This window comes from Rhea pennata, chromosome 31 (genome assembly GCF_028389875.1).
Source record: "Rhea pennata isolate bPtePen1 chromosome 31, bPtePen1.pri, whole genome shotgun sequence".
Lineage (NCBI taxonomy): Eukaryota > Metazoa > Chordata > Aves > Rheiformes > Rheidae > Rhea > Rhea pennata.
Window position 1 is genome coordinate 1159706 of NC_084693.1, and position 14679 is coordinate 1174384.

General features: G+C 45.2%; 1 protein-coding gene across 2 annotated transcripts; it reads left to right on the forward strand.

The window, feature by feature from the left end:
• The first annotated feature begins 104 nt into the window (after positions 1 to 104).
• On the forward strand, positions 105 to 13941 carry NCSTN (nicastrin). Of its 2 annotated transcripts, XM_062597783.1 has the most exons (17): positions 105 to 242; positions 580 to 684; positions 2116 to 2239; positions 2790 to 2908; positions 4435 to 4580; positions 4704 to 4854; positions 5326 to 5435; positions 6266 to 6418; positions 7818 to 7922; positions 8097 to 8174; positions 8321 to 8490; positions 9711 to 9813; positions 10090 to 10185; positions 10695 to 10782; positions 10917 to 11068; positions 11398 to 11610; positions 13186 to 13941. In XM_062597783.1, exons 1-17 carry the CDS (start codon positions 116 to 118, stop codon positions 13306 to 13308), a joined length of 2163 nt encoding a protein of 720 aa, XP_062453767.1. In that variant the 5' UTR covers positions 105 to 115; the 3' UTR covers positions 13309 to 13941. The 2 variants fall into 2 exon arrangements, with proteins under 2 accessions (XP_062453767.1, XP_062453768.1); XM_062597784.1 differs by lacking the exon at positions 10090 to 10185.
• The last annotated feature ends 738 nt before the right edge of the window (positions 13942 to 14679 follow it).

Consider the following 14679-nt stretch of genomic DNA (forward strand, 5'->3'; position numbering starts at 1 on the left):
TTCCGCTTCCGTCCGCCAGCTCACCGCCCGCCCTGATCACAGAGTCTCAGTCCTCCTGCCCGGCGCAGAGAGGTTTCCGGGTGGCCGCGGCGGAGGAAGCGGAAGGGCTGAGAAGATGGCGGCGGCGGGGAGCGCCGGGGGTAGCCGGGGAATGGAGGCTGCTGCTGCGAGGAGCCGCTGGGCCCCGGGCGCTGCCTGGCAGGGACTGCTTCGGGCGCTGCTGTTCGGCGTGCTGGCGGCGGGTGAGGCTGCCTGCGCGAGGGCCCGGGCGCGGCGTGGGGCCCCCGAGCTGGGGCCGCTCGGCCCCGGCGGGCGGGCAGTAAAGCCCCTCTCTGAGGTGTCGGGGCGGGGGGGTGGGCGGCCTGGCTCTGAGCTGAAGGGCCGCTGTTTCCTTTCTGAGCTGGGGGAGTTACCTCTGAGACCCCTTTGTCTGCCCTTCTCTGGGGTGGGAGGAGGCGTCTGCTTTCCTCTGAGATGGAGGGAGTCGGGGCCTGGCTTTTCCCCTCTGAGTTGGCAGGGCTCCCTTGGAGACCCCCTTGTTAGGCCCCTTCTGAAGTGGGGCCTGTGTCTTATCCCCAGGCTCATGCCAGGGGAACTCTGTGGAGAGGAAGATCTACATCCCACTGAACAAAACAGCGCCGTGTGTTCGCCTCCTGAATGCCACCCACCAGATCGGCTGCCAGTGTGAGTACAGCTGTGGGGCCCCTGGAGCAGCCCCTTGCGCTGGCCAGGCCCTGAGCGATGTGGTGTAACAGTGTCGTGCTGTTTGTCCTGCCGCAATCTGCATTGCTTGTGTTCTCAGTGCTGTTTACCAGACCCACCTCAGTGAGGTGACTTGCTAACCAGCTTTTGCTAAATTGAAGGGTCGGGGCCTTAGGGAGGCTGGGTTCGTACAGACTCTTTGACAGTCGTTGCCTGGCAGAGAGCAGCGCTCTGCATTCAGCAGTCTCTGCTTGTGTGTAGCAGCCAGTCAGTGCACGCACAAGACAAAACCAAGCTGGATCTTAGGCTGTCCCTTGCCCAGCCAGTGTTTAGAGGTGCAAGGCAAAACTGTAAGTGCTGCAGAATGAGTTAGGGGTAATGAGGGACTGGAGAAAGGGAGCAGAGAGCGAAGGAGAAGTGGGAAGCTGAGATCTGTAGGGAGCAGAGGGCTTGGTTGTGCTACTTGTATAGTGCTTGTTAATGTGTTAAAATTTTTTATTGAATTAGGACTGGGGAAGCTGGGACTGCTTGGCTGGTAAGAATGGTGAGAGAGATAAAGGAACACAATTCAATCAATATTCCTTGCTGAAGGTAGTGATATATAGAAAGAGATTCCTCTGAGTCAATGTCTTGCTAGTTCTTGACTGAATTTTGCAGTTCCTGAGTGAGCCCCTCCCTGCAGAGGGGTTGTCAGCTGGTACTGCAGGGCAGCGCAGCTGTACCAGATCAGCTTTGATCTGGTAAATAACTTGAGGTACAAGGTTCTCTGATTTCCATCATTTCATGTGAGCCTAGTGTTAATGCAGACAGCTGTCTGTAGTTTTGCCTTCCTAGTCTCTAGCAGTTCTTGATAATGACAGCAGTTACTAACTGTGGGCATTGACAAAGCCTCCTGCTGAGCAGTGCTTGAACTCTCAGTTTCTGAATTTACAATCTTTACTCTTTGATAATGGGCAGCTCTAAACTGCTGCTGTGATTGTGGTCCTTGAGGCCATTCCTGTATCCTCCTTGCACCTTTCTGTTTCAGGGTCTCGTTTTCCTATTGTATCTTTCATTATTTTCTTTGGTCACTGGTTTCCTGTGACTACTACCAGTAGTGCTTAGGTAGCTGAAATTCTTTAAGCACTTTAAGCTTAAACAAAAGATACTTTCAAAGTATAGGTGCTTGTTGCTATTACCTCTCCAATTATCATGTTTGGCTTTTTTTCAATTTAAAAAACAAAAGCATATTTGACATTTCTGGTGTATTTTAGCTAAAAGTAGCTCAAGGTGCCACTAACCAAATTCCTTCTTCAGCACTCTAATCCTATGAGCTGTTCTTTTCTTAAACTTTGCAACATACTGCCCTTCTTTTCTGAGGTTTGAAAGAAGCAGGCTCCAGTGAAACATGAAGGGCACGCTCTCTTTCCACAGCCTCCATCAGCGGAGATACAGGCGTGATCCATGTGGTTGAGAAGGAAGAAGATCTGAACTGGGTGCTTGTGGATGGCCCACACCCACCATATATGATATTGCTAGATGGGAACCTTTTCAACAGGTAAAAAGAATCGTCATCCATTTTAGTCTTGCCAAAGTGACAGGAGCCCAGAGGGCCAATAACAGTCCCTAATCTGGTGGTGGAAAATGTCATTTTTCAAATGACAGATGGTAAATCAGCCCTGAATGCCTGACTGTACCAATGTACTATAAAGTTGGAGCATTTGTATTTTTACTGTGTCTTAGTGCCCATATCTTTTCATTTCTTCTTAAATGGATGGTTTGGTGGTTTGAATCCAAGAGTTCTGCTCTTTGAAAATTCTAAAGCCATGTTCATCATTGTAGCACTTCCTGTATTTCATTAAATGACATGATTAACATCTGTCTTATCTCCTCCTGGGCAGGTGAGGAAAGAAGTGGGTGAAGTGACTGTTTTCTACTTGTTGATGTGTTCATAATCTTATGTATTTCTGAGAAGATAAGGAGAAGGGGACATGTTTTGGTCAAAAGTATCAAGGGGTGCTTGATTGTAATACAGCAGTAATAGCATGTATTGGATTGTAACTTCAGGGTGTATGAGTGAAAATTTGAATTCACTAACTCTGTTCCAGGAGGGTAATGCTGCAACTGAAGGGAACCTCACGAGTTTCAGGCCTTGCTGTAGCCATTGCCAAACCTAGCCCTCCCCAAGGATTCTCTCCTGGTTTGAAGTGTCCCAATGATGGGTTTGGTAAGGAAATGTTAAGTCTTTGCCGTTGCTGAGTAGAGGAGAAAACAGTTTTACATTATATGGCCAAAGGAAGAAGTGCAAAGGGCAGCCAAAATTGTAGCTGCAGGTTAATATAAAAATGATGTTTAAGGTGCAGGCTCAGTATATCCTTTAGAAGTAGTTGGTCTGAGCTGGAATCTAATCCATCCTCAGTGAGGGCTGGAACTGATATTTAGGGAAAGACTGTTAGATAAGCTTTTAGAGGGCTACAAAGATGATCAGAGGGTTGGAGCACCTGCCCTATGAGGAGCGGCTGCGAGAGTTGGGCCTCTTTAGCCTGGAGAAGAGAAGACTGGGGGGGGGGGGATCTTATCAATGTGTACAAGTACCTGAAGGGAGGGTGTCAAGGGGACAGGGACAAACTCTTTTCACTTGCCCCATGTGACAGGACAAGAGGCAATGGGCAAAAACTGAACCACAGGAAGTTCTGCCTGAACGTGAGGGGGAATTTCTTCCCTGTGAGAGTGATGGAGCACTGGACCAGGTTACCCAGGGAGGTTGATGAGTCTCCTTCTCTGGAGATATTCAAGGTCTGCCTGGATGCAACCCTGTCTACCATGCTCTAGGTGACCCTGCTGAGCAGAGAGGTTGGACTAGATGATCTCCAGAGGTCTCTTTCAACCTTACTGATTCTATGATTCTATGGTCTGCTCTGGGTAAAATGGCATTATGTCATTAAAATGTTAAACCCGACCCAGATTTGCTGCCATTACTTTTATTTAACCTATGAAACTTGTACTTTGTCCGCACATGGTCGATAAAGCCTCTTGCAGGTTGGGTGGAGTAGGTGTTAACTACTCTGGGCTAATGGTTTGTTATTTAAAATTCCATTTTGCTTCCCTGTATTCCTCTTGCAGTTTCAGTTAGGTTTTCACTTTTTTTCATGCTCACTTCAGAAATTTCTCAAGCAGCAAAATTACTGTGTTGTACTGTGAGGGAAGAGATTGCTATGCTGTGTGTAGTTTGCACAGAGGTTTCTGCTGTGAAGGATGCTATATAAACTCCTGAAACAAGTTTGATGTGCTAGCATTTGTCGTCTCACTGCCTTCCTGCTGTTTGCACACAGTATCTAGGTGTTAAAATGATTGGCACATTATGGATGCCTTAGAGGTACTTCCAGCACATGATGAGCTCAGAAAATGCTGGTGTATATGTTTCTCCTTTTGAAGTATAACATTTCTCTGTGTGCCTCCTCCGCTCTCTCAGCATGTGATAAATGCTTGTTGAGTACTTGTGCCAGCCTCCTGGCATGTGATGGCTCTGAGCATGCATGTTTCTTATTCTGTCCACAAGGCACAGTGCTCTGTCTCTGCCATTCTGCTACACGCAGTGACCAGCTCCATCGCTCTAAGCTTTTGTCAGCTGGTTCCTTAGCCCATAATGGTGCTAAATCTATACTTGCTGCTATTTTCTCAGCAGGTCTTACCTTTCCTGCCGTCTGTTATTCTCTCACAGATTCTGATTTGCCCATTTCTTCCTGTTTCCAGGTGTCTATTCCAAAGATTATGGCCCTCAGTTTGCACACTGCAATAGTACTGTGTGGAATCCTGTGGGGAGTGGGCTTTCTTACGAGGATTTTGACTTCCCTATTTTTCTACTTGAGGATGCCAATGAGACTCAGGTTATTAAGCAGGTACTGCACTTTGCCAAAAAGTGGGAGAGGGGATCTGTTGCATGGTTCAAGAAAGGGGGCTGTATTGCAGTGCACAATACTGCTGCAGAAATACTAAGTCCTGTAATTTCTATTTCTCCCCAGTGCTATCAAGACCATAATGTCCCTCATGATGGATCTGGCCCGGAGTACCCTCTGTGTGCTATGCAGCTTTTTTCCCACATGCATGCTGTCACTAGCACTGTTACCTGCATGAGACGCAGCTCCATCCAAAGCACCTTCAGCCTTAATCCAGGTGAGCAGGTTCCTCTTTCCTTGTTATGATGTGGGATAAGGCTGATAGTAAAAATCCCAGTGGAATACAGTTGCTCTAAAGAAAGAAAATGTTTGAATTTCTCTGAAGGTTTGCTTGCTTTTAAGATAAACTATTTAAATTGTGAATAGTTTGGGGGTATATCTGTAATTGGCTTGGAAAATTTATGTGTGGAAGAGATGCTGGCTGTAGAAGGGACTTAATTTCTGCTAAACAAATCATAAAAAATGGCTCTGATGTTAGTGCTTCACTAGCAGTGCATGTACATGGATTGAAATCCTGGTCCTGGTGAATGTTTTGTCAGTGACTTTCCTGGGGCCAGGACTTCACCCACATTGAGCTGAAGTCTGCTGTGATAGAACCACTGATGATCTACAGCTGAGCAGAAAGATTGTTTCTCACTTGTCACTGCTGTAATCTGAGCTCTTGAGTTGTGTTGTTTCTGCTTCCTAGAGGTTGTATGTGACCCTCTTCTTGATTACAATGTGTGGAGCACCTTGCAACCTATCAATTCATCTGGAAAAGTCAACCCTGAGAAAGAAGTCGTCATTGTTGCTACTCGAGTAGGTACCTCTTAATGTTGCTGTGAGGAGGGTGGTCTAAAAGGATTCTAGAAGATGCAGGCTTAGGGCCTTACTGGAATATATTCTCCTAAATATTTTAATTTATTCCTATGTTTCAGACCTTGCTTTACATCTGACTGGCTAATTCTGCATTTTACATGTTAGAGATTATTATTTCAGCATAAGAACATCTGGGTTTTAATTCTGTTTGTCTTGCTACATGACTTAGGGCGTTTCTTCAGTGACGCAAAACCTTTAAGGAACTAAATGAGTAGAAATAGTTGACATTTCTGGTTATGCTTTTCTAAGATAGTTTCCATCCTTGAAATGCTTTGCAGAGGAGGAGAGCTGGTTGATCTGTCAGTATTTACAGAAGGGCAAGACTGAATCACGTAAGGCGGGTCAAGCAGTGAAAAGGTATCAAAGCTGAGGAGTAAGGTTAGCCCCCTGTCTAGCAGTCTATTTTACTTGTTAAGCATTATTAAAATTACAGCACACTTAGTAATTTCAGTTTTCACTGGGGCCTAGCCCTGAAGTGCTAAGATACCTGAATTAGTATATCTGACAGGCATATTGGCCGTGGCTGAGGTGTGTTGGCAGAGCCTCTGAGGCCTCAGGGCTGATGCAGCAGTGGAATTAGTATTTTAAGTTTCATTAAGCAGAGCACTTTGGTTCTTCCCTCATAAATGGGGTGAGTTGTGAGGTAGGAGAGAGGTTGCAGGTTTGACTGGTGCTTTCCCAATGAAGCGTGCCTTTTACTCAGTTCTGCCAGGTTCTAGTTTCTCACTGCCTGTGTGCGTATTTCTTACACCTGCTTTTCATGCTTGCAGATTGACAGCCACTCTTTCTTCTGGAACGTTGCCCCAGGGGCAGAAAGTGCCGTCTCTTCTTTCGTGACCCACTTGGCTGCTGCTGAAGCCCTTCATAAAGTGTCAGATGTTCATTTGCTGCAAAGGAATATAATGTTCACCTTCTTCCAAGGGGTAAGAGCAGTAGCGGCATCAGTCCTCTGTTTGGCTTGTTCTAGGACAGTACGTCGGTCCTTGGCATCCTGCAAATAAACTTTCTGCCACTCTTCTTGCAAGGTCATTGTTTGCATCCCCATGCCATGGTTCTCTCTGTTTACTCAATGAGAACGAGATCCCAACCGCTCTGAGATAGCAATAGCAGATGGAGCTTCCACTCGGGCAACCTGTTTTCTGCCCCCGGTTCATTCTGGGTGAATGACAAACTTTTTTTGCTGCTTTCTCTCCCCAGTATCTCTGTCTTTGTCTGTTCTCTGCCTCACCACCATTCGGAGTGGAATGCAGCAGCCACACTTCACATTCTGACATGAAGCCCAGAAAAGACTAGATTAAAATTATATGTGTTGACAGCAGTGAAATGTAGTTCACTTCTGAGAGCCCGGCACTGGAGTTGGCAGCTGTGTTAAAGCAGAATAAGCTTATGGAGGAGGGACTGATGGCCAACAGCTGATGTTCCCCTCAAGGCATCTACGCTGATGTGTTCTTTTGTGCAGCTTTGTGAAACTGGCTCCCACAGCTCCATGCTGTGGCCATGTGACTTCCTTCATTCACCCCCCCCAACACATATATCCCTAGTCAGAATTTCCCTAGGGGAGACAGACATGCAGTGCTATGGAGTGGAGTCTCTGTTGTGTTCCCAGAATGTAGAAGGACTGATAAGACTTGGCTGTAAATTAGTCAAGGGGGAAATATAGTGGCTGCCTGACTTTATTGCCCTTCTGTGTAGCAGGGATCCTCTTCCTTAGAGGCATCTATCCTTCCCCAACTGATGCTCAGCTTCTTGCAGCTCCCAAGACAAACTCCTTCCTGTCATGTCACCTTCCTTTCCTTTTTTCCAGGAAAAAAGACACCCCTCCTTTCAGGAAAAGTTCATATTTTTAATCCCTGGAACAGATGATTGCCCTTTTCCCTAAGTTTGTATTCCGCTCTTTCCTCACCCAAGAGCAAAGAAGGTGTATTCCAGTGTAGAGGCTCTATTAATACTCCTATGCTGTTCCTTGCAGTACCCTGCTAGATATCAGTGCTTACTGATACCAAGTCTGACTTTACCTCTGTATCTCTGTTGCTTGTGGAATTCACTAGCTGTCTCATGCGTTTTTGCTCTTTGCCTTAATTTTTGTCCTTTGCTCATCCCTGCCTACAATATCTTTATTTTTCTTTGAAGCTAGGCGCAGTGTAATACTTGGTTTGTCTTTTGGTGTGTGCTGGGCTGTATGGACTTTTAGAAATAATTGATACAGTTGTTGGCCATTGAACTCCAGTTTCTGTTCTATGTCAGCCTCTCAAATATGGCTGATAGTTGATCTAGGCAGCTACCCTTATGTGATTCATATATGTTTTTTTTTTTCTGTTGCAGGAGACCTTTGATTACATTGGCAGCTCACGAATGGTGTATGATATGGAAAAAGACAAGTTTCCTGTCCGCTTGGAAAACATTCATTCATTTGTGGAGTTGAATCAGGTGCAGGATGAGTTAGGGACCTCTTTTATTCCCTGTTTCTGTGTGATAATTTAAATATGGCTTTCCCAGCCGGACTTTCACTGTGTTTGACTTCTCCCTGGACTAGGCTTCCCTGCTCTGCCAAGACTAAGTTGTATGCTACTATGTGCTTTATGGTGGTTCTTTTCCTTGCAGGTGGCTCTAAGGAATGGCTCTGTTCTATGGATGCATACAGACCCTGTCTCTCGGAAGAATGAGTCTATTCAAATGCAGGTAATAGAGAGCAATCTGTACTGCTTCATCCAGCCAAAAGACTATGCAATCTTTAGCAAGCTACAAATGACCAGCATATTAACCTTTCTGGAGAAATTCCACCTCCAAAAGTATAGTGGAACAGTGTAGTTCTCTTCTCTTTTCAGGTTAAAAACCTGCTAGAAATTCTGAGCAATAGCAGTGTAGGAGCAAAAGTGACTTTGCAGGAAGTTGGATATTCGCAGCCTCTTCCCCCATCTTCCTTCCAACGCTTCCTTCGGGCCAGGCACATCCCTGGAGTGGTACTGGCTGACCACCACACTTCCTTCCAGAACAGGTACTTCTCTGGGGCAGGAGGACACATGCTGGCCGGTGGCCAAAGTTGGTGGAGCCGGCAGAGGGCAGCCCTAGCCCCTGCAATGCCTCCGATGGGGGTGCACTGTCTCACATACATGTAGAGTGGCAATCCAGGGGGAGCAGAGAAACAAACGTGTGCCATGTAATTGAACGGGCACAACATAATTATTCTGACAACCGAAAGAAATCCAGTTTTGTAGAGAAAATGTTCCCCACAGCTGGCTGGAAGCCAGAGGTGAGCAAATGGCAACTGAGCGTGCCTAAGCCTCATCTGTTCTTCCAGAAGCTACTGCTTTTTTTTTTGTGCATATACATATATATCTTTCTATTTGTGGTGGCAAGGAGCCCCAGGCACTGGAAAGGGCACTTTGATTTACCCCACCTGACCCTACTACAGTTTGTTCCTAGGGGATCCTCTCTTCCTCAGTTTTGAAAGTGGGAATGTGGGGCAGAAGATGGACAGATCCTCTTGTAGCTCCCCCCACATTTTCTTCAAATTGTCTCTTTCCTTTCATCTTCTATCCTTCTATGCTGTTTCTAGGAATATCTGTAGTGATCAAGGGTGGAAGTAGCTTCCCTTTTCAGCTCTGGATTTGCACTGCTTTGAAAGGGCAGGAAAATGCTGAGGTAGAGGAAAAGTACAACTCACTTGTAGTTGACCCATCTTTAGTTGTAGAGGATCAGTCACAGGTGGGCTTGGAAATGTCGGGTGTTTATACCATGCAGTGGGCTTCCCACCCAGTTTCCATTCAGCTGTGTCTGCTGGAGATACTTTGATGTAAACCTCTCATAAAATTGACTTGGAATTCCTCACTAGCTTCAAGATAAGGCATCAGCAAAGTCTGCTAGTGTGACTTGCATTAACAGCTCTATTCCTATGAGGCCTTGTACATGGGTTGTCTCTGCCTCAGTTTCTCTACCCATTTAATAGATAGGGCTGTCACCCACCTGAAAGCTAATCACAGCTTGTAAATTGCTTGGAGATCCTCAGATGGGAGAAGCTGTGGAAGGGCCAAGTTAATTATAAAGCCTCATTAAATGGTTTAAAGAGCGTGTGGCAGGGTAGTGCTTTGGCAGAGCTGCATCTCTGCTCCCAGGAGACTGCTCCCACTGTTTGCTTTAGGCACACTCTGAATTGAATTCCATGCCCTGTGGTTTTGTTCTGCCCCTTCTCAGCTCTGTTTTCTACCTTCTTTTCAGATACTACCAGAGCATATATGACACTCCAGAGAACATTCGGATGGAGTACCCTGAGGGGCTTAGCCCTGAGGAGACTTTGGAGTATGTTACAGACACAGCTAAGGTTCCTACTTTGCATTTTCTTTAGCTATTTTATCTGGGATGGATAGGCCTTTGGGTAGGGATAGGCAGCAAGCAGGATCATGGGGAGAGGGGAAGGTCGTCTTGAGAAAGGGCAGAGAGAAGGTTGGAGTGCTTTGTATAATGACAAAGGCAGTCGGCACTCAGATGCTAGCATGATGTAAGCACTTTGATAGATGTGTAGATTCTGGCTTGCTCCCCTTCCTAGTTGTGCTGGGTCTGCCTATCTTGATTAACACAGAGCCCTCTTCCTTTGCAGTCCTTGGCAGAAATTGCCACAGTGGTCGCCCGTGCTCTCTACCAGCTTGCAGGGGGAGCCAACAACACCTCTGCTATTCAGGCAGATCCAAAAACGGTACGAGCAGATGGAATTGAGTCCCTGGCATCTATGTTGAGCCCTCACGTACTTCCCTTCTGTCTCTGTTTATGTGTGTTTACACAGCATGCTGTCCTGTCCCTCTCCATGAGGGCTTTACCTTCCCCTGTCTCTCTTTCCCCAGCAAAACTAAATGAAAAACATTTCACCCTTCTAGTACCTTTCCTTTCAGCCTCAGGATAGGCATTAAGATCCACAGACCTATAAAACAGAGCTCCTTTATCCTCATTCTGCAAAGTAGAAGGGGAATCTGAGGTGAAATGGCAGTATGTGCACAGGGACCAGCTAAGGAGTCAGTGGAGCTGGAATCAAACCCAGTTTTCACAACTCATCCCTGCATTGTATACAGTTGTAATATATAGTGGCTCTGTTGCTGTGCTCTTGGCCCCTAGAGTAGGAAGTATCTCTCAGCCAGATAATCTTGAGAGAGAGACATTAAGATGCTGTGTTCTTTCCTCTTTGTAGAAATGAATTCCATCTCTTTCCAGGTCTCTCGAATGCTGTATGGGTTTCTGATTAAAATGAACAATTCCTGGTTTCAGTCCATCATTAAACCAGACATAAAAGTAATTCTAGGTAAGTGTGATATAAGGAAGAATGTGGGGTTGGATTTGACCTCATATGTTACTTGGAAGCTTTCTAAAGCTTCATAGAAATATCATCTGCCTCTGGCCTTCTCCTTGCCAATCCCATTTCTCTGACTGTTCCAGGTGATGTTCCCCAACACTATGTTGCAGTTTCCAGCCCTGTGAACACTACCTATCTCGTGCAGTATGTCCTGGCCAACCTCACAGGCACTGTTGTCAACCTCACCAAGGAAGAGTGCTTAAACCCTGAAAAAACACCCAACACTGAGAAAGAAGTAAGTAGCCTTCAGAGTAGGATAACAGATGGTAGGGAAGAAAAGAATTGCAGTCTCGTTTGCTGTTTTTCTGCTTTTGAAGAGATCTGGTTAGGGATAATTTCTATTGCCCATGATTATGCTTGGGAAAACTGGAGAAGCTTCTACAATAAGGAGGCATCTTAATGCCCAAGGGCAGAGGAAGGATGGGCAAAAGGATCCCGTAACAGTGAGAACAGTCAGCAAAGCCCCTCTTTCTCTAGGGGTATGAGGGAGGTTCCAGAACAGGGGAACTAGTCTAGTTATTTGCTGATGCCTTGCTATCTCTTACTGCCTTGTTTCCTTCACAGATGTATGAGTACGCCTGGGTGCAGGGTTCTCTGGACCCTAATTCAACATCACGAGTCCCCTACTGCGTTCGGTCAACTGTCCACTTAAGCAAAGCGCTCTCGCCTGCATTTGAGCTCAGACAATGGGGATCTACTGAGTACTCTACGTGGACAGAGAGTCGGTGGAAAGAGATCCGTGCCCGAATATTTCTGGTAGCCAGCAAGGAGCTAGAGGTAAGTTTGTACATATTTAAAAAAAGAAAATAGAGGGGGAAAAAATGTGTGGCTAGGTGAAATCCCTAGGCATTGAATAACATTTCTGGACAGCTTGCGAAACCATTCAGAGGTTGTTACGAGATCCTATGTCAACATCATCCTCTATGAGCTCCCCAGCTAAAAACAGCCAGACTTTGACCCTGGAGAAAGGAATAACCAATAATGTGTCACTTGTGATACTCTACCACCTCCAGCTATTTGTGAGTTAATAAGCTAGTCTGCCAAGGCTGAGACAGTGCAGAATAATGAGAGTCCAGTGAGCAGACTGAGTTCTGTGAATAGAAGATGCAAGTGACACGAATCTTAACCCCTTCCTGAAGCAATGGAAGCCAAACCAGTGATGCTTAGTGTTTTGCAACCCAAATAATCTTTACTGCAGTTTAAATCCTCTTGGGACATAGGAGAAATAACCTTTGCAAAAATCTTTACAAATGTTGTTGATTCATCATCTCAGATTCTAAGCAGCACTTAGCTGAGTGTGTTATGGCTTAAATACCAGCAGAATAAAGGTTAAGTTTACAGAGACTTTTGGACCGTATGCCTATCTTAATGCCCTCTGGTTGGCTGTTAGTGATGTCATACCCTGTTGGTAAGGCCTTCAGAGTGCACAGCACTGTAGTCATCACATGTTCCAGTGGTAAGCCACCAAAAGGCCGTGCAAGCCCAGGCAATTGTTGCATCTTTCAGATGGTTATATGCACTATGAGCAATTTATTTGTGTGGCACTGTGCCTTTTTAACACTATGTCAGGCAAGGACAATGTCCTGACTCTCTCACTCATCTTGCTGCCTGTGTCTCTGTTTTAGCCCAGTGGGTGCTGGTGCCTTTCAGAGTTGCACAGTTTGAGCCCAGCCATCCCTGAAGTGTTGAGCTGATATGAAATGTACTGTGTGAGCTGTAGCATCACATCTGGCCATAGTATGGAGACTGTTCCGAGTTATCCAGGGGAAATTGGAAATAGTAGTTTTACTGTACAAGAAGGGTTGACAGTGAGGAACCTAATGACCACGTGCCTCAGACAGGTCTGGCACTTAGGCCTCAGGGAAGGTGCTGAGTAAGAGAGAATCTCAGTTATGCTCAGGCTATTGAGAGATGTTAGCTCTGCACACAGTTGTACTAGTTGAAAGCATTTACAGTTCCTTGCTGGAGAAGGTGACAGTTCACACAAATAGCAGAAATAGCCAAAGTGTCACCATTAATGCATGTTAAAAATCCTTGCTAACTGTGTCAACTGCTCCAATGTTTTTTCTTGAAACATGATACTGGGTCACGTTTTTCTTTATCTGAGTGATGCAATGTCCTTGCCTTTTCTCTTAAACATCTGTTTGTGTGCACTGCTGATCTGATCCTGTCTGGCAGTCCTGTTCCTTTTGTCTAAGACTGTATCTTTTAATTTTAATATATATATTGCCTCAGTAATGAGCTGTCTATTCATAGTTTCGTAACAGAGACTGCCATTCAATACAAATTCTGTGAGGTGATGCAGGTCTGTCTTTGTAACAAAAATGCTAAGTGTTTCTCATCCCTTCCTAGATAATCACTTTGGTTGTGGGCATTGCCATTCTGATCTTCTCTCTCCTCGCCACATATTTTATCAACGCCAAAGCGGATGTACTTTTTAGCATCCCTCGGGACCCTGGGGCTGTGGCTTACTGAAGATTCTCCCTAGGCTTGAGAAGTTTCAGTCCTTGGATTATAATTGTCAAAGATAAAACTACACTGGAATGCCCCTCTCTCTGGGTAGGGACGCAAATGGTTTGCTTCAGAGCTTCCATGCTTGGGTTCTGAGGTCTGAGCCCAAAACCTAAAAGACTTTCCCAGAAAACCATGCTGACCAAGTCCTAACAAGATTGTGACTGCCTGAGAAGTTCCTAAAGCCTTTGTTTGTAATTTGTCCTTACTTCTGAGCAACTTGAGAGGATTGGTCCTGGATGCCACCAAGACAACAAAACTATGTATGTATCCTCAAAATGAGGGCAAGAGTGGAAGTGTAAAGTGGGGTTTTTTTATGTTTTTTTTATTTTTTTCCCCTCTGGGATACTCATGGACTGATGGATTTCGGTGGTGTCTGACAGTACTGGTAGCCTGTTAATGTCAAACAGTTGCTGTGAATCTGTGTATACTACAATGCAGGGAGCGCAAGGTTTGTTAACAGATGATTAGATGTAAAATGTCCTTTTTTTAAAGGTGCAATATTTTCTGGGTTTTGTATATATATATATGTGTGTGTATATATATATATAATAGTTCCATTTAATTAAAAAAAAAAAATCTCTGCTTACCTGTTAATCTATTGCCTGTATTGTCTTAGTTGCTGCCAAAAAGGCCAAAAACACTGGGTTTTGCAAAATGGTTTGGGAGTCCTCTTGGAAGGAATGGGACTTGTCTCATTTGTTTTTTAGCTCGCAGGGAAACTTTGCATCCTTTCTAGAACTGGACGAACAAAAGAAATGTGCCCTTAGACAGGACAGGGAGTTAACTCCCTGCTGTCCAGCTTATCTGTTTAGACTATAAGCTCTCCAAGGCTGAGATGGTTGATCACTCCATACAGTGCTTTGTACAGTGGCACCTCAAGCTTGGTTGATCGTTAGGCACTGGTGTGATAAACATGTTTTATAATGAGCATACTCCCACACTCTTGTTTCTTTTCATGCTGTTGCATAGCACCCAGTAGGACTGGATCCTGAAGACTGGCAGCTGTGACTGGTCAGCCCAGGAGGAAAAGGCTCTCAGATGTTCCTGATTCTTTCTTTCGTGTGAAAGAAAGTTTGCTTGTTTTTCAGTGATCTTGATTCAAAGATGCAACAGTGGTGTTGTCCAAAGTTAAGAGCTCAAAAACAGGCAGAGAGGATTAATTGTAGAAATCAGAGCTGACTAGCACTAAACGAGATGACATTTTCCTTTCCTTAGTGAACAATGCAGGTGTACTGTATTTAAGTCTTTTTCTCATCTAGACATACACTCTAGAGTTTTAAAGTAATTCAGATTTTGTACTTTCAATGCTTCCCTCAGGGAGACTTTTTCCAC

What these genes read in the sequence shown, in the direction of transcription:
- NCSTN (XM_062597783.1), top strand. Translation starts at nt 116, where the DNA reads ATGGCGGCGGCGGGGAGCGCCGGGGGTAGCCGGGGAATGGAGGCTGCT. An exon ending in GTGTCCCAATGATGGGTTTG is followed by an intron (nt 2,909 to 4,434) that starts GTAAGGAAATGT and finishes TCCTGTTTCCAG; the next exon opens with GTGTCTATTCCAAAGATTAT. An exon ending in ATGTTACAGACACAGCTAAG is followed by an intron (nt 9,814 to 10,089) that starts GTTCCTACTTTG and finishes CTTCCTTTGCAG; the next exon opens with TCCTTGGCAGAAATTGCCAC.